General features: G+C 44.2%; 1 protein-coding gene across 2 annotated transcripts in view; it reads right to left on the bottom strand.

Moving 5' to 3' along the window:
• LOC138296715 (cytochrome P450 2K1-like) overlaps nt 1-18,579 on the bottom strand; it is a 271,693-nt gene that overhangs the window by 23,760 nt on the left and 229,354 nt on the right. Inside the window, exon 9 of one of the 2 annotated variants that reach the window (XM_069236113.1) lies at nt 17,725-18,196. The exons of the other annotated variant lie outside the window; for it this stretch is intronic. Coding sequence (XP_069092214.1) covers nt 17,805-18,196 — 392 coding nt within the window. The 3' untranslated portion in view covers nt 17,725-17,804. Of the gene's footprint in view, nt 1-17,724; nt 18,197-18,579 lie in introns of those variants that run through there. 2 annotated transcript variants of the gene reach the window in all.

The raw sequence follows: 18,579 nt of genomic DNA, 5'->3' as shown, positions 1-18,579 counted from the left end.
CAGGAGTATACGGACCCATTTGACTTCTGCTTGCTCCAGGAAACCTGGCAGACTGAGCCAAGACATAAGCTAGATTTTAGGGCATTAGAGGCATATTTACAATAAGGTGGTGCATCTGTCCCAAAGCGCTACTTTTCTTGTGTCATCCCTGCCCCACCTAAAAACACCATTGTTACGCCGTCTTTACAAATTCCAGTCGTTAGGACAATAGCGTCAACATTTTTGATGCTACTGTGGCACTTTGCTGCAATAGTGTCAAAAATGTTGACGCCAGTGAGGAAAAGCACAGGGAGGCCCACTGATTAAAATAGCTGCGCCACTTTAACGCCTGCTCTGAGCAGACGTTAAGAATGATGGAACAAATGGCACAGTGAAATGTTGTAAATTTCACTGCAACATATTTTCAGGCCTCCCTGCGTGGGAACACCCCCCCCCTTGCATACATTTTACCTAGTGCAGGTATAATGTGGCGCAAGGGTTTATGCATTGTGCCACTTTGTAAATGCAGCGCAGAAGAAAGGCCTCCTTAATGCTGCTTTAGTATTAATTATAATTTTTTTAAAGATGCTAGAGAGGCACAAGGTTGTGCTAGGGGCTTGTAATATGCCCCCAAGTGTTAACACAGTCCCTTCAATAAGAGGTAGGCCCTTTATATGGGCCAAAATTTCCCTAATCGTGACAATAGAAATGGTGGATGTCCCTTCAGTAGACATACTAGGATTAAAGATAGGAACACTGAATCGAGTTGAAGTATACCTGTTCAATGTCTACATTAGACCTAGACGGGCCATTGTGAAGTCCTCAGTAGTGGAGATGTTATACAGAGGGCTTACCTCTATAAGGGCCATATGTACCAACACTTTTTTCCATAGACACAGAATGGGTAAAAACTTTTGCTACATTTGGCCCCAAGTCCTGAGGCCTTAGTCTTTATAGGTGAAGATATGAATTGCATGTTTAAGCCTTTAGTTGGTCTCGAACCAATCAGTGAGGAATAGGACAGAGCGAGGGGAATCCTCTCTCTGGGTGCAGGCACTGCCACTGCCACTCCATGCACATTGGCTGAGGTGCAACTAACCCATTTTGTGGCAGATCACGGGCTACATGCCTGTAATGGCAGATTGCCAGCTGACAGCCAGAGTGCACATACTTTTAAAAGAGGTGGCAGCAAATCTAGAATTTACTTTGTTTTGGTAAGTGTCACAATTTGTGCAGTCTAGTAGAATTTTAGGTGGACAAGAAAGAAGATAGTGACCATCGACCACTGCATCTAGTAGTGTTAGTGACTTTACTTAAATCATGGGCCCAGATTATATCTGATAATTCTGTTCAACCTATCATTAGGAATAGCCGTATGTCATTTAAATAGCTGCTTATTGTGAATAATCTTGACACCATGACGTAGATATATAATGTGTTTCTTGTGTTATTTTTCACCTTTCAGATAATCTGCCCACAAATATTCCTATAATAACTATTCACCATACCTTAGTGGAGAATATAAAACCATATCTGACCAAGACCTATCTGAAACGCCCTAACATTGGTATATCTAGGTGCCCACTAAAACATCCCTGGTACACTAAGGTCTGTTGAGTAGCTAAGAAGTGATTATCAACGGTACTAAAGTCCAAAAACACTGAGATAGTGAGAGAAGCAAGAGCAGATTATAGGAATGTGTTAGCTTTAACAAGGAATGTGTTAGCGTTCCAACTGGAACGATCTGATCTTAGTTGTCCAAAATAAAGATAGTGCTGTATTTTGGAAAATTATTGCCCAAAGAAGGTTTCATCAGCACAGATCATTGTTTTGACCCCAGCATCTGGAGCATACACTTCACCCAAGTATATTTTGAAACACTGGGGCCTTTGGTAGCCTTACCCAGTCTGACCCTCGCTGAGCCAAATCAAGTCATTTCATATGTTCCTCACTTCAGCTTAGAAGAGACAAGGGAAGCAATAGATGCAATCGAGCCATGTGAACAATTTAAGATTCCTTGGAATTGCAATAAATGCAAAACTAGCATGGAAATCTCAAATCCAAAAATCCAAAACAGCTTTGTTACAAACCTCCATGGCGATCATAAAAAAGGCATCAAGCCACCACATGTAATGTGGCCAGTTACCAGCTCTGGAGATTTATAAACATAAGGGTTAAACTGCAGCTCTTTATGGAGCTGAAATGTGGGGGGACAAATTGGATTCACTCATTGTAGGTGAAATCAAATTTGTAAGGATGCTAATATGTCTTCCAATGTGCACACCCATGTTGCCAGTGTATCAAGATCTTAACATCAGGAAATTAGAGCACTTTAGCCGTCTTGAGACCTTTACTATTATAGGTAAGTCTCTGCGTGACACACTAACTCACTTGTTACAGGGATTGACAGAGGGAATGACTGCAGCTTGATGGTAATAAACTTTCCCATGGTCTCACCATATACATTTCTGGCTTAACAAGTTAGGCTTTAGCCACTTTTAGGAGGATCCAATTTCATTAACTGCTCAGTCTAAAAAGGTTCTGAAGCAAACGTACAGGGGATACAAATCAAATAGTATCCCCAACAATCTTAGCACAGGTTTCGGTGCAATTTTTACATATTAGACCATCCCCAGGTGTTGAACTTTATCTGGATACGGTGCAACCACAACTAGCGAAAAAGCTTTTTATGAAGTTTTGTTATGACATCCTACCGATTAAAGCGATGGCCATATGACCCTCTGGTCGTATACTAGATGGGGAAGGTACCTGTACACTATGCACATTAAATTCGGAGGAAAACCTTGCACATGTCTTGTTTCTGTGCCCACCCTAATGCAAGCAGGAAATGGATCACACCTTTGTACCGTAATTTGAGGACTAGAAAATACATAGAGGCATTGCGTATTTTAAATTCAGATTCCAAAGAGTTCACTGTGTTTGGTCGCAGAAGATACATTTTTGCTGTAAGCCTAGTGTGGCAGAAGGAGGGTTAACATTTTAACACAATTTACTGAATTTGAATTTACTTTTTATCATTCATTTTATTTACCATTTGTACTAAGAATAGCTGAATCACAAATATTTTATGGAGACACTGCTTTGAATGTATAGTATGTATTGTATTGTAATTGTATGTGGAAACCGTGTTCCGGCCGTAGCATCGAAGCGCTAAGCTGAAAGAAGTGCAAGTGGGAGCAAAAGGAGTTGAGGATGGAGCAGCAACTTCATGGACAGAAGGTCATACTCAGAGGGAAAAAAAGCCATGTTTTTAGCTGTTTCCGAAAAGGCATAATATTTTCCTCTTTCCTGATACGGAGCGGGAGAGTGTGTTCCAAAGCTTAGCTGCCGCCACCAAGAAAGCTCTGTCACCCCATTTAAGTTTCCGGCTGTGGGGGACTGAGGCCTGATAGAGACTGGTGGACCTAAAATGGTGACTAGCGTTTACCATTTCAGAGTTGCGCAAATATATTTGGACCCTTCAGAATGGAGAGCCTTATGTGTGAGGCAAAGAGCTTTAAGGAAAATATGCTTCTCCACAGGTAGCCAATGGAGCTGCCTCAGGCTTCCGTTGGCAGACGCCAACCTCGGAAGGTCCATTACCAGGTGGGTGGGCTGAGTATTGCAAGTTGCAGCTTGTGGAGAGAGCCTTTGTTAATAATCAGCATCAAAGCCTTGCAGTAATCTAATTCAGATATGACTAAAGCAAGAATCACTGAGTTTCTGAGATCCTTATGTAAGAAAAGTAGAATTTTCTGTAGTGTTTTAATCGCCCAATAACACATTTTAATAGTATAATTAATCTGTAGGTCAAAAAGCATAGTATTGTCAAATAAGATCCCTAAATTTCTTGCCACCAGTATGGGCGCAGGCAGGTCTCCGCAAGATTGCGCCCACCAGTGAGAGCTCCATAACGAGCTGTTGGTGCTGAAAAACAGGATTTCAGTTTTCTCTCCGTTCATTTTTAGCCAGTTTGGGCTCATCCACTTACTGATCTCATTCATGCAGTTGTAAAACCTGACTGCTACCTCCTCCCAGTTCATATTGATCGGGATAATAAGCTGGGTATCATCAGCATATGAGGAAACATGAAAGCCAAATGAACAGACCAACTTCACCAGAGGTGCCACATGCAGATTGAACAGGGTAGGGCTAAGAAGACCCCTGGGGAACCTCACAAGGAAGTTGGAACGGGGCAGCTCTGAAATCACCACAGGTCACAATGGTTGATCTGTTACACAGAAAAGACTCCAGGATATCCATGGCACTGACTCTTACCGCAGGCTTGGTGAATGCGCTGCACCATCAGCTGCAGAGAGATGGTGTTGAATGCAGCCGAGAGATCTAATAATACCAGAATGGCTCCCTCCCCTTGATCCACCATCCGGCGGATAGAGTCAGAAGTGGCAATAAGAGCGGATTCTATACTGTGCTCTTTCCGAAACCCGCGCTGGGAGGGGTCTACACGGGATGCTACTGTCTCTGCAGCTGCTGAGGGCACTGACCATGTGTGCTCCTTTGATCTATTCACTGAGGCTTCAGCAGTACTTTCATCTGCGGAAGCGGCTCCATCCTGGATTCCACTGAAACTGATAATTTGGATGCCTCCATGAATGTTTAAATTTGGCTCTTATTTTGTAATCTAAATTCAAACTCTTAAATTTCAGTATTTTTAGGTTGAGCATAGCAGCAGGCAAGCTGTTGGTATCTATGTGTTGGAATCTATGTGGGCTTTTATCCATACCCACCGCACGCCGATCACTTACACACGTTTGTCGGCTTGCCTTTCAAGAATCCTTTGATATCATTTGTAAATGCTTAACATTTGTCCCTCCTTGGGGAGGTTTTGTTACCGTCTTGGCACTGGCCGTTACATGGTTAGTTGCACTTTTGCCTATATGTTTGACTGCGAGTGAACTTCTTTTTCTTTTTGTGTGTCTCCTTCGTGCTCATGACGGCCATGGCGCTTTGAATTGGCTGGCTTATGTAAACTGTTTTGCTTTTCATTTTTCCTTTTGTGTGTCTGCTTCATGCTCACACTTATGACGGTTGTGCCGCTTTGAATCATCTTGTCGTCCTTCCTACTCTTTGTATGCCCATCTCTACCATTTTCCAGGCGCACTTCCTCTTCCCTACTTCACCTCCCCTCTCTTCATAGGCTCCTGCACTGTAATGTCACTGTACAATGACACCGTTCAGTTTTTGCGTTTCAGTCCACAATTTCTATGGCAACCACAGTAGTGCAGTGCCCTTCCTCCGCTTGCTCTTTTTGTTACAGTTACATGTTATGGATTTGCTACAAGACCACTGACAGGTTGTACTTCAAGTAATTAATCTCGTAAAACAATTGTGGGAAGCCTGCAGGCAGGGGTCGTGCAGCAAAGAGGAGGGGGCTTGGAGTAGGTGGAATTAATGAAGGATGAGCCCTCCGAAGACAGGGGTCCATCAAACTAGCTACTTCAAACCTTGGGAAAATGCGAATAGATTCACTTTAGGTTTGCCTTCTGCCATAGTGCCAGTGACGCTTTTACTTGTGCCTGACCCTCGCTCACAGCCACGGGCAAATGTGAAAGAACTCCTTATCATGCAGTGTGTGAGCATGAAGACATCATCACTGGCACCAGGAAAGGCCGAGGTGCTAGCCTAAAGTCGCAAAAAGGAACCACAACTGTTTTGGAAATAGCTCACATAAAACCAGTGCTTTAAGTAGCTGAAAAGATGTGTGTTAAAAGGGCCATGTCCTAAGAAAAATAACCTCTCCAAGGAGAGTGGCGTAGGTGCTTAAAACACTGGAATTTGAATCCTATTCTTGACAGATTTATCATGATGTGGGCTGTAAATAAATCTAAATTTCTTAAAATAACCAAAATCAAAGACAACAAGATATTTTTAACAGTATATTTAGAAAACACAATTAGCCCAAGCCATTAACAATAAAACACTTGACAATGTTAATTTAAAATTGAAGTTGAGCCTTGCTGGCTTGCTACCCTTGGAGCATCAATATAATTATATCAGTACATAGTGTGTTAAAAAGCTTCTTACAAAAATATCATAGCCAGAATATGATGTTGTTAAAAAAAATCCTATTCTTAACTCCACATATTTGTACCTTGACCACATATACAGCCTCAGATCACATATGCAAGTGATTAAATGTGAGTGCTATTACAGTGCCACAGATTTCTAAATCAGAGCATTAAAGCCATGTTCGTGTTTTATTTGAGACCTTCAAGTACTCCAGGTTTTTAACCATGCCCACCTCATGCCCATCGCTTTCATTCGTTCGTCGACTTGCCTTTCAAACATCACTTGATGTCATTGGTAAATGCTTTACGTTTCTCCCGCCTTAAGGCAGTCTTGTCATGTCTTGCAGACTGACCCTTTTACATGGATTATTGCATGATTGCCGATATACTTCAGTGTGAGCGAACTACTTTTTTTCCCTTTTGTCTCCACTCGGTAGCTTCTGACTATTACACATTTTTACCTGTCGTTCATACCTCTCAAACAGATGACAGCAAGCATGACGAAACATTTGCAAATAGTAGTTCATTTTAATGAATTTCTAGAGCGCATGGCTACCCGGGAGCTTCCCAGCGGTGAAGGTAGGCCATAAAACTCAGCAGAGCCTATACTGAGAATAGAAATGTCTTCAGTTTCTTACGAAAGGAAGATTCCAGCTGTTCTGGTCGAAGTTCCAATGTAAGAGTTCCAGAGGTATGCAGCCTTGACCGAGAAAGAGCTGCCTCACCACATTACTTTCTTAAAGCGGGGTACCTTGACCAACAAGGCAGTGGAGGATCTAAGTGCCCTTTGAGGGACATATGGTGAAATGCATTGCCTAAGAAACCACAGACCCTTGTATCTATTGCAGGGGAAAATTAGAATCCGTCTCAAAAGATGAAAAAAAGCATGGGATGTTAAAAAGTTTCTTTCTACTTTAGCCCTGTGAGAAATACATTGTACGTCTTTTCAGATAAAAATCTGTGTTCTGCAAGTACTGCCTGTTATTGGCACACAGGATCGCTTTTCAGTCACCTTTTGACTTTTGGATCTCAGTGAGGGAAGTTGAATGGATAAAAGCTCTGTCCACGGGCACGCTATGCCACGTGGCAAGTTAATGTTTGACCTTCCCATAATCTCAGTGCCCCGGGACCTTTATAACACAGCAGAATTGGAAGACGGATGCTGTTCCCTTTTCAAGTTGGAATATATGACTCTGAAGAAAAAATAAAAATAAAATCTGGATTTAAAATGTCTAAGGCATTCCTCTGGCATTACTTTATGGTTTGCTACTTTATAGTTCATGAGTCGAAGCTTCCCCTAGACAAAAGTATGTTCTCTCTCCAGAAGGAACATAAATCGCCAGAGTTATTTTGACATTTTGACATTCTATGCACTTTGTGATTTGCCCCGCACATGTTATTTGCAGCATGCACATTAACCCTCTGCACTACCTTATTATGAATCCAGGCTTCCTCTAGACAAAAGTAAGTTCTCTCTCTAGAAAGAACATAAATCGCCAGATTTATTTTTACATTTTTACATTCTATACACTTTGTGATTTGCCTAGTGCACGTTCTTTGCAGCAGGCACCTTTACCCTCGGCGCTAACTCATGATGACTCCAAGCTTCCACTAGACAAAAGTACGTTCTCTCTCCAAACAAAAACAATAATCACCAGAATTATTTTGACATTTTTACATTATACCCACTCTATGACGTTTTTTGCACCAGGCATATTAAACTTCTGTGTTACCTTATATTGAGTCCAAGCTTCTACGAGATAAAACATGTTCTCTCAGCACAAAGAACATTAATCACCAGAGATATTTTGAAATGTTTACATTATTTGCACATTGTGATCTGCCTAGTAGACATTCTTTGTTGCAGGCACATTAACCCTCTGTGTTACCTTATGATGAATCCAAGCTTCCACTAGACAAAAGTATGTTCTCTCCAAGAAGAACATCAATCACCAGAGTTATATTGACATTTAAATTATATGCACTCTGTGATGTGTTTTTGCAGCAGGCATAGTAACCCTCTGAGCTACCTTATAATGAGTCTAAGCTTTCACTAGGTAATAAACTATGGCGCACATTACGACATTGGCGGTAAGTGCTGCCTTCTGCCATGGCGACAGCCACCAAAAGACTCTTGCCGCGGCTAGCATCCGTCTGCCAAAATATGACCACAGCTACATTTCCGCCACTAGAAGCTTGGAAATCTGGCTGTGGCCATACTGGCAGATGGTGTTTAGGTGGTACTGGCGGTGTTCTGCTGGCAGGCGCTGTTGGCTGTAGCAGCGCACCATCCCGTCCCCTGCTGGAAGACCCCTTAGGTGCAGGTAAGTTGGGTTTCCCACAAGGGAGGGGTGTTGGGGGGTGCGCATGAATGTGTGTGTGTGTGCGTGAATGTGTGTGTAGTCTTGTTTGCGTGCGTGTATGCATGTGTGAGAATACGTGTATGAATTAAACTGTGAATGCGTGTCTTCGTGTCAGTATGAATGTGTGGACAATGTGTGCGTGAATGAATGGATGCATGCATGTATGCCTGTGTGAGTGAATGTGTGTATGCGTGGTGTGTGTCTACGAGCGTGCATGTATGGGGGTGGGGAATTGGAAGGGGAGAGCGTGGATGGAGGTGGGAGGGTGGGGGGCATCTGGGGAGCGTTAGCAGGGGTGGGTTGTCCTCCTATCAGTGACAGGGAAGGAATTCCCTGTCACTGGTAGGGCCTACTGCCCTGGTTTTTGTGGCGTAACGAACGCCTCAAAAAACATAGCGTTAGGCAGGGTCGAAATGCCACAGGGGGTACATCAGCAGCCACCGGGCTGGAAATTCTTATCTCCGGCCCGGCGGCTGCTACCGCCATGGTGGTCTGCCAATGTCATAATGTGGCCGTATGCACCACCAGCCTGTTGGCGGTACTATCGCCACATTATCACCGACCGTCAGGGTCGTAATGACCCCCTATGTTCTGTCTCTGGAAAGAACATTAATGATCAGCGTTATTTGGACATTTTTACATTATATACATTCTGTGAACTGCCTAGTACACGTTCGTTGCAGCAGGCATATTAACCCTCTGTGATACATATAGCCCGATATAGCTTTAAAATTATGTTGCCTCAGTATTTAGTGCTTTAACATTTATATGCAGCAGCTGTGTTACTGCATAACGCTTTAAAGCTATTTTCTGCTTTGAAGATTTTTGTTTTTTTGTGCCTCCAGGAATAATGATTTATTGGTTTAAGCGCAATATTACAACAGTACTAAACTCCTTAATAAATACCTTTGAAATGTGTGCACTGCAGCTGCTTCCAAAGCCTGTGCAGGCAGCCAACCCCAGCTCATGAGCTGTAGCTGCAGTCCGTGATGAAAACAGTCAGGTAAGGTGCTGAAATCCTGGCTTGCAGTTACTCCAATTCACTACTATTCAAGCGGGCATTCCAACTGTCATATCGTAAAGTTGGAAGCCAGCCCTTGGAGTAGTATTTGTAGAGTTGTCCAGCTCCCTAGTTCAAAACGTGATTTGTTTATTTAGTTTATGTTTCTGCTTTGCATTATGGGGCTCATAGTTCTAGTTTTATAACGTGATAAAAAGCTAGAAACCAGCCCTCGAAGTAGTATTAGTACAGTTGTCCAGCTCCCTAGTTTGATATGTGATTCGCTCATTTAGTTTATGTTTCTGCTAAACATGTTTGAGTCTGTGAAACTTGAGCTGTGTGTGCATGTATTTTTAAAACTAACCCGTGGAGAGCTTACAGTTGATTATGCTGTACAATGGTCAATATGTTATAACCAATATTTTAGTTCAAGACTGACTGAGGATCATTAATATCATGTGAGATGGCTCTCCTCAAGCGTGTGAAAAATCATAGGTGTTTTGGTCAACTCCCCAGACTGCAGTAAATGGACAGTGATCCAGTAAGCACGCATTCTTGAAGAACAATTATTTATTCATTGCCCCCGGGCAGTGTCGCCTGTACCAACTGCCAGGTAAATATATTTTGCACCTGGGTGTTGTTTGTGTTTTAAGGGTCTTGTTTAAAAAACAAAGGCCTACTAGCCCTTTACTTATATGCAGGGCCACTGGAATTATGTGGCAGAAACGACCAAAATATGTGGCAGGGTTGACTAATTAATGTGGCAAAAAAAAGTCCAGTTATATATTTACAACGCGAATAGCTCCAACTCAGGTAATTGTGAGACCTATTGCATTGCAAATGCTTGTTTCAATAGGATTTTTCGAATCTGTCCCTAGCAAGGGGACGGTGTTATGATGTCTCGGACTGAATTTGGTTCCCCTTATCTCTTAGCTTTTTCATATCACGCACTTTACATGTTATACATTTTAGCTACATCGCAGCAGTATTATTTGTTATGTACAAGCTGGGGAGTCAGAATGTCATGTTTAAGGTTGCCACAAATCACCTTCTCTCTGTAAGGTTAGGGGTGCAGGTGAGGCACTGCAAGATAGCCATGAACCCAGCTGACAGTTTCCAATGCTGTGGAAGGACTCAATCTGCCGTCCCACACGTACAGTCCTATTTCATAATAGGTACCGCACCACAATGGATAAGTTTCCGCAGAAGTTGGAGTTGGTTTTGGTGAAAAAAGCTGGGAGAGGGAGAAATTCAAATTTCGTGCCCAGGGAAGTTCTCTCGCCAGTCAGATACATTTGACTTGCTCTCTTTTTTGCAACAATGAATGGTCCAGTAGGGCAAGGCTGCAACTGTATCTGAAGCTGAGTTCTCGGAGGCTGGACACCTTCTATCCAAGGGCCCCCTGAGCCTGATTTGCTTCTGCGTAGAAGCTCCTAGCCTGGCATGGTCCCAGTATTCCGAAGGTCTTGGAATTCAAAAAGTGTTTAAGTAACAAGTTTTAAGAAGAGATACAAGAAGTCCAATTTGACACAGCCAAGGTTCCCATGCCTCAGGAACAGCACTTGGGGGTCAAAACTCCCTTCAGCAGAATAGAGTCTAGATCAGGTCCAAATAGTACTGGCTAGATGGGCCTCTTGCAGCTTCTTATGTCACTGTAGTCACACAGGAGGTCATCCAACTGACAAAGGGAGTCTACTTCATTGTCCTGGGTACATGTGGGAGCAGGTCCAGCCCTTAAGGACTCAGCATAGGTCTCAAAAATCAGATGCACTCCTTGTGTTCTTCCACAGGTCCACAGTGTTCTGAAGAGGGTGTTCGGGGTTTCCACATTTATGCCTGACACTATCTAGTGGATTGGGTGACTTATATCCCCTCTATAACCACTGTGGTAAAAGTTCCTTGAAGTAACTTTATTCAGTTTTGCATCAGTTCCGGTTTGCTCTCCTGAAAACAGTCTATGTTAAAGAGTCCTTCACTCTCAAAATCCAAGATGGAGAAAACCACCTTCCCTTGTGCAGAGCCTGTATGTCGGCACAGAGATGTGATCAAGGTAATGAGCAGTGTAGTACAGTCCCCCTTGGTTACTTCAAAGTAGTACTGGGGGCAGCTTTCCCCCCCACTGGGTCTGGTGCCTGGGAGGACAAAAGCTAGAACCTTACTAGGTGTCACCTAACATTTGCTTGTGATGAAAGGGAAAGGACCCGTTGAAATAAATTAAGCCCCTTGGCTGACCCCAACTGTTTTTCTTGAATGGAGAACAAAAACACCTTCCCACACCCAGGCCTTTGTCTCTGCTCTGGAAGCAATTTTCACTTTTTATCAAAGAGTATTCACTGGCTGGGCTACAGTTGAGGATGCACATGGTAGTCCCAAAGTTAATTATTAATGTATCTGTAGGTTATGATTAATTCTGTCTTCCTTTCAAGATCCATTACAAGATGGGAGCCATACTGTAATGTCCAAATTCCTTTATTTGAAACCTTCATACAAAACAACCCAGCCTAGTCAACGCATTTCATCCCAGACGGGCTTCATCGGAGCTAAAAATGAACATATAAATATACACTTAAAGAAATATCTTATCGATGTATAGATATAGCCACCTACTATTGCACCGATCATCATTACATTTAGCACAACACCAACACGACTCCCACTACCTTGTCCCATTCTTAAACATGATAAATTCCCTAAATGGTATTCATTTTGCTCATAAGTCAAAATAATGACATTCTTTCTCTTTATTACCATTCCAAAAATATTGCCATGTTAATAAAATTACATTATAGGTATCAAAAGCTTGCACTCACTTTCTTTTACTACACTGAATTCCTCTGCTCTTTTTCTACAAGCTCATCAAGTATACCCAAGCAATGAGTCTAATGCCCATAGCTTTTTAAAACTTTATTTATGATTTTATAATAGTAAAAAAAACAAGGAGCACTGATGGCCCGCTGGACATTAGGAGGGTTGGATGAGTAAGTATGAAGAAAACATTACAACATCTTCACTAATGACAAGCGATGGTGTGAAATTGAGGCACTGTGGCTAGCAACAGGAGAAATATCCATAATCTCAGACTTTGTTTACGGCGATTAGAAAGGCTTAGGCGCGATTGCCCCTATGGGGAAACATCAATGGTCATTAGGTAGTTCCTCAGGGGTTGCCTTATGTTCTTGGGTCGGGACGTGGCTGGTTGAAGAGTGGCATATAATTCGCTGGTGTTATCCCAGCATATGAGGCTTCGAATCCTGGCCTCAGTCTGACTGGTTTGGAAACATGCGCTACATATTCTAGGAGGGCAAGCAGGGGACTGGGTTCCAGTATTAAATCTATCATCAAGACTAGGCGACTGAAAACGTCTGTCCAATATGGGGTGATAATGGGGAACGTCCATGTCATGTGTGCAATATCTGTCTGGGGTACCTGGCAATTAGCGCAGTTAGGGGAACATGTTTGGTCAAATTTAGTAAGCACCTTAGGAGTGACATATCCAAAGTGTGAGAATGTGCAGTGGATGAGCCTGTGTCGGTGGTTTATGGAGACTAAGTGTGTTTGTGAACAGCAAGCTTTCCGGATGTTGTTAGGAAGGGGGCACCCTAATTCTGCCTCCAAAGTGGCACCTAGTTTGGCGTAGTGGGATAGTAGGAGGTCCAAGCATGCTTGGTATAGCCTAGAGATTAGTTTACCACCTTCAGTGTCGGTGTTAAATAATGCAAGGGGCTTAAAGTCGTCCGTGGCTAAGGGGCAGGAGGGGATCAGAGCTCGTAAGGCGTTTTAAAAGCGCTGTAGAACAACATGGTCCATGTAAGTAGCAGAGGAAAATCTAACATCTTTTGTTCATGAGAAGTCATGTCGCTCTGGAAACAGGTCCCCGAGGGTACGTAGGGACAGGTTGTTTAGGGTGTGCTGGACCACATCTTTCCTGGTGAATGGGCCCCATGGGTTATTTAATAGTGGTAATGCTGGAGAGTACAGATTCCCCTTATGGAGCATCCGGGCCTACCTGCTGCACCAGGCCCTAGCAGGTACTTGAAAGTGTTTGTATATCAGAATGGTCTACCAGGTGCCCTGCCAGTAGTAGAGTGGGGTATATAAGGTCCTTCTCTGGTTATGGTGTACTGTAAGCCTGCATCTGTGTGATACCAATGGAATGCAAATTGGTATTGCGCTACTAGGTAATATAAATGAAAATGTGGAACACCAAACCTATCTTGCTCATAGGAGAGCCCTACAACATCCCAGCGAATCCTAGGACGCCCATCCACCCAAATTAACTGTATTAATAAGCCCTTGGGAGCTAGAAAAAAAGTTGGTGAATGGGCTAGGAATGTTTGTGAATAGGTATAAAAAAAACGGGTAAGTGCAACCATTATAATGATGGCAATACATCCCACCACCGACAATGGGAGGCAAATCCAATAGTCCACCTGCGCAATCAGCTTGTCAATGACAACCTGTTCTTTGTCTCAGTGGACAAATACAATCAAATATTTTGATGTTCGGTGCACCATTTTAATGGAAAAGCTGATTGGACCAGAGGGAATGTGTCCATACGGTGAAGTAGCTTAGATTTCGCCCAGGTAACATGTACCCCCGAAAAGGTACCAAAGCAGGCAATTTCATGTAGGATGAATGTCTAGGTTGACTTCGGGACTGCGCATAAAGAGCAAGATATTGTCTGCGTACAATGAAATAAACAGCAGGCCAGGTTTGAACTACAATCCTCTTTGTTGGTATTTTTCTTGGAAGTGGCGCACAAGTGGATCCATGATGCACATGGCTGTGATGAAAAGTAGGGTGGACAGAGGACATCCCTGCTGCATACCCCTGGTGGTTGGAAAGAGAGAGGATAGGGTACTGTTGACCCTAATCTCTGTCATGGGTATGGAATATAGGAGTATGATCACAGATGTATAGCCACAAGGCAGTCCCAATTTGCACGTGTTTCCAAAAGGAATGACAATTCTAGGGAATCAAATGCCTTCTCAGCGTCAAGAAGTGCCACTTCTGCCAGGGTGGTTATGGAGATCATATTGATCACCATGAATAATGTACGAAGGTTGATGGCCATGGATTGGTGTGGGACGAAGTCGGATTGGGACAGATATATGATGTGGTCCATCAGCAGGGAGAGGCGTGAAGCTAGTAATTTAGCCAATATCTTGTTGTCAAAGTTCAATAATGAAAAAGGCCGATAAGAGCCACACAGCCTATCATCATAATCAGGTTCGGGTAAGAGTGTGATCATTGCCTCTCGCATCGTCGGTGGCAAGATGCCAGTCTCTAGGGCCTCAGAGTATACTGCAAGTAAATGAAGTGCATCGATGTGCATGTATGCTTTGTAGAACTCCCCGGTGAAGCCGTCCTGTCATGGGCCCTGGACCTATCCAGAACCTCTACTGCTAGGATAATTTTTTTGCACGTGAAGGATTCACTAAGAAATTGTTGTTGTGCAGAAGTAAGCCAGACCATGGACACCTCATCTCGATATTGTGTCAACTCTAGAGATATCGCCACATTGCCGGGAGGTGTATAGTTGTGTGCAATATGAAAGGAATTCGAACTGAATTCCTTCAGTGTCTGTGATGCGCTATCCGTCCATTGCACACAGTTCTGGTATGTATGATGCTGTTCTTGAGGGTTTGAGTAGGCATGTTAAGGTGTGTCCCGGTCGTCAGCCCTCACCATAGCAGCAGGCGTTTCCATATTGTCCTGGATAGTGTGTTTCGTGTTGAGCGAGTTCTCTAAATTCCTCCATGAGGGAGGCCATTTTACGTAAGTCAGGTTCAGCGCACTGCTGTACATCTATGCGGTCCATTTCCAATAGCGTTGTCTCCAACTGGCCAGTCTATTATGTATGTTTTACAAGACCCCTGTGTGTTTTGCAATGCCGACACCCCTTATGTATACCTTAAATGCTCCTAGAGGGTAGCCTGTGAGGTAACTGAGCCCTTGTGTGATCTGTGATCACGGTATGGAGTTTGGTACGAAAAAGTGTATCATGCAGTGCCAGTATGGGAAATCACCAGTGGTGCTCACGCATTCTTGAGCGTTGTATTCAGCAAGTCATTTTGACCGGGGAGTGGTCCGATAGGGTATGCAGTAAAAGCGTGACTGGCCACGGACGTAGGGGCAGACACCAACCAGTCGTCTATACGGGTCCATGTGTTCTGTGGTGCTGAGTAGAAGGTATATGCTGGAGTGAATGGGGTTTGCATGCACGAGGGGTCACGCAACTTGTAGGATTCGCGAATCATGCAGGATGCGCCATGAGCTGGGTTTCATGGTGGGATTTGTGGCTGTTGTGTCTTCCAAGGAGTCCGAAATCATATTAAAGTCACTGCCCAGTATAATATAATCTGCTTCCATATGATCAATTTGGTCAGTAGTGTCTGAAAAAAACTCAGGGTCATCTGTATTCGGGACACAGATTTTGGCAAGTAGGACCCTCTGACTGACCAGTGCCAGCGACTAGTAGATATCTACCCTGTTCATCCACAGCTGTGGAGTGCGGGTGAAATGGAGGATTACTATGAAAATAAAGTGCATACCCAAGTGAGTACAAACTGTAACTTGAAAAGTATCTGTTGGGGGCACCATGGAGCTGCAAATGTGTACACGAGTTGCCGGTGAGAGGTGGATCTCCTACAGGAAGGCGATCTTTGTCTGCTTAGATATTGTAGAAATTTTTTGCCTTTGCGGGGCTTAGGGCCCCTGATATTCTAAGAAATTAGAGCGTTGTCTAGGACGGACTTCCCATTATGTCTAGCACTTGTCATCTACGCATGCGAAAATGAATGTATAGAGTGTTGTGCATTGGGACAGTTTGTGCCATTAAACAAATAGACTACAATAAACTAAGAACAATGAAACATTTCAAAACCCATCCCCCATATCCATTGGGAAAATGCCTGGTGAAGTCCCAAGTACATAACAGAGATAACAAAAATCCCCAGAACAGTGATGTGGTATCAACAAGGGGGGACGGGGGGCTGCAACACCACTGCAGAAGCCTCCTCATACACTCAGAATGTACAGATTGGATGTGGATGAGCAGTTGGTGATTGAAATGTATTTTGCTGTGTTTATGGCAGTCACTTCCGTTTCTGGTGTGCTGTGGGATGAGAGGACGAGGCGTTCAGGGACCAGAGTGCACTGTTGATAGCACGGCCCTAGCGCAGTCTCAGTTTGCGCAAGGTCCTTTTGGTGACAGAGAATTTCTGACGGGTTTCTTGGACTGCCCCAGTGAAGTCCGGGAATAGCAAAAAAATGGCATGCCCTGGTATTGTAGGGGGACAAGTTCTCTCACCAGTCGCAATGCTGTGTTATTGTCTCTGAAGTTCAGTAGCCGGGCGACAATAGGTCGAAGCAGTGCACCTGAAACTGGTTGCTGTTCCAGAGATCTATGAGCATGCTCCACGACGAAGGTGGTGGTGAAATTATGGCGGTCAAGCAGCTCACCCAGCAGTTTTTCCATGAAGCTATCCATGCGGACTATGTGGATTAAGTGAATCTCAATTTGCAAAGATTTTTGCGACATCAGCACTTTTATGTCTTTGTTCTTGATAGAGACAGTGAGCAGCCTAGCTTTCAATCTCTCGAGTCGGTTTCCTGTCTTGGCGGGACCATCCTCAAGTGTGGAGACACGTTCCTCCGCTACCTGCAGTCTTCTGTCTTTCCTGTCCAGTCGTTCTCTTGTTTTGTCTAGGAGGGTGACAATGGTGTCAAAACAGGCCTCAATTGCCCTGAACCTGGACTGAAGTTCAGCCATAATGGTGCCCAAGTCTGCCTGTTGTTCTGGTGCAAGGTCTCCGGTAGCGCCACGCTCCATGGTCACGCTGGTATCTGCCTCGGTAGATAGCCTCAGCTCCTCCAAAGAAAGCTTTCGTTGTTTCAGGTCACCATGGACCACTTCAGCTGTGAGGAGGTGCTCCTGCGTCGTCGTGTATATGAGGCACATTGTGGGAAGACCCCAGTGCCCAGCGATGGGCCCGTCCAAATCTGCAAGAATTGCTTTGCTGTCTGCCAACTCCCCATATTGGCCTTTGCAGCTATGTTATCTAATGGTGTCCTGGGCACAGCAATGGGTGGCCGAGGTCAGCAAGGGCAGTGGATCCCAAGCGCTATGCAGATATCATGCACCACAGTGCTCTGACCAGCAAGTCACAAGCAGGTCTGCTGGTAGCTGTAGGAGTACTGGTGATAAGTGGTCAGACCACTACTTCCAGAGGGGCTACCAAAGCACAGGCGATGGTCAGCGCTTTAGCAGCATGCTGAAATTGGATATATAGAGGGTTTGTGGAATCCTACCAATATTGTGAGTCATTGGCAGCCCATCTCCTCTGTGGACGTGCTGTAATGGCAGACACCGTGTGGGATGAGGCCCGTGGGGCTGCTTGGGGTCACGGGCCGCAGTCCTCTTTTCTTTCTTTAGGTTGGGAATATAACCATGAGGCCTCCCCGGCATGTGCAGTGTCCAAATAGGGCTACTGGGCTGCACTGAATGACCCGCTGACCTTGCGCTCCAGGCCCACCCGCACCCCTTTCGCCACAGGGCCTCTGGAGTGTAGACCAGTCTTCAGAACTTTCACATAGTGTATGAAGCTGTGAGCCGCTAGGCGTACCGCGCCTCATCTTCACCTCTCCTGGTGGTCCGGCAGCTAGTGGCATGTTTTTAGCTGCAAAGGGGTTGCATATTCCGGCTTGTCCAGTGCTGGGGAGGAGTCGATCTGCCGGAGCTTCAACGCTGCGCGACCATGTTAGTCGCCGGCATGGCTTCACTCCCATAATGCCCATAGTTAAGTGTCTCTCCCAAGTAGGTCCTAAAAAGAATAAAGCAGCCCCATCACTAATTTACCCAAAATATGCAATTCATAGTCATAGTACAGATGAACCAACCCCATCAAATGAAAATGTTTCTGTCCATATATCCACAGTCACACCATTGTCCCCAGACAAATAATAACAATAAACCAATCATCACATTTTCATTAACCCAATGTCACCACAGTCCCAATCCCACAAGCATGTCCAATCTTACAAAATGAACCAACCAAACACATTTTTCCCCAAAGACTCAATCATATCTTAATTCACATATTCCAAACAAAAAAGACTCCGCTTGTAGCACCAATTGCACCTCATATTGTATCAACATTAACCTGTAGCTGTGACTTTGTTCTACCATGCCACACTGATTGTGAAC

Source organism: Pleurodeles waltl, chromosome 5 (genome assembly GCF_031143425.1).
Source record: "Pleurodeles waltl isolate 20211129_DDA chromosome 5, aPleWal1.hap1.20221129, whole genome shotgun sequence".
Classification (NCBI taxonomy): Eukaryota; Metazoa; Chordata; class Amphibia; order Caudata; family Salamandridae; genus Pleurodeles; species Pleurodeles waltl.
The sequence above is the reverse complement of the archived record's forward strand: the minus strand, read 5'-3'. Positions and strand labels throughout refer to the sequence as shown.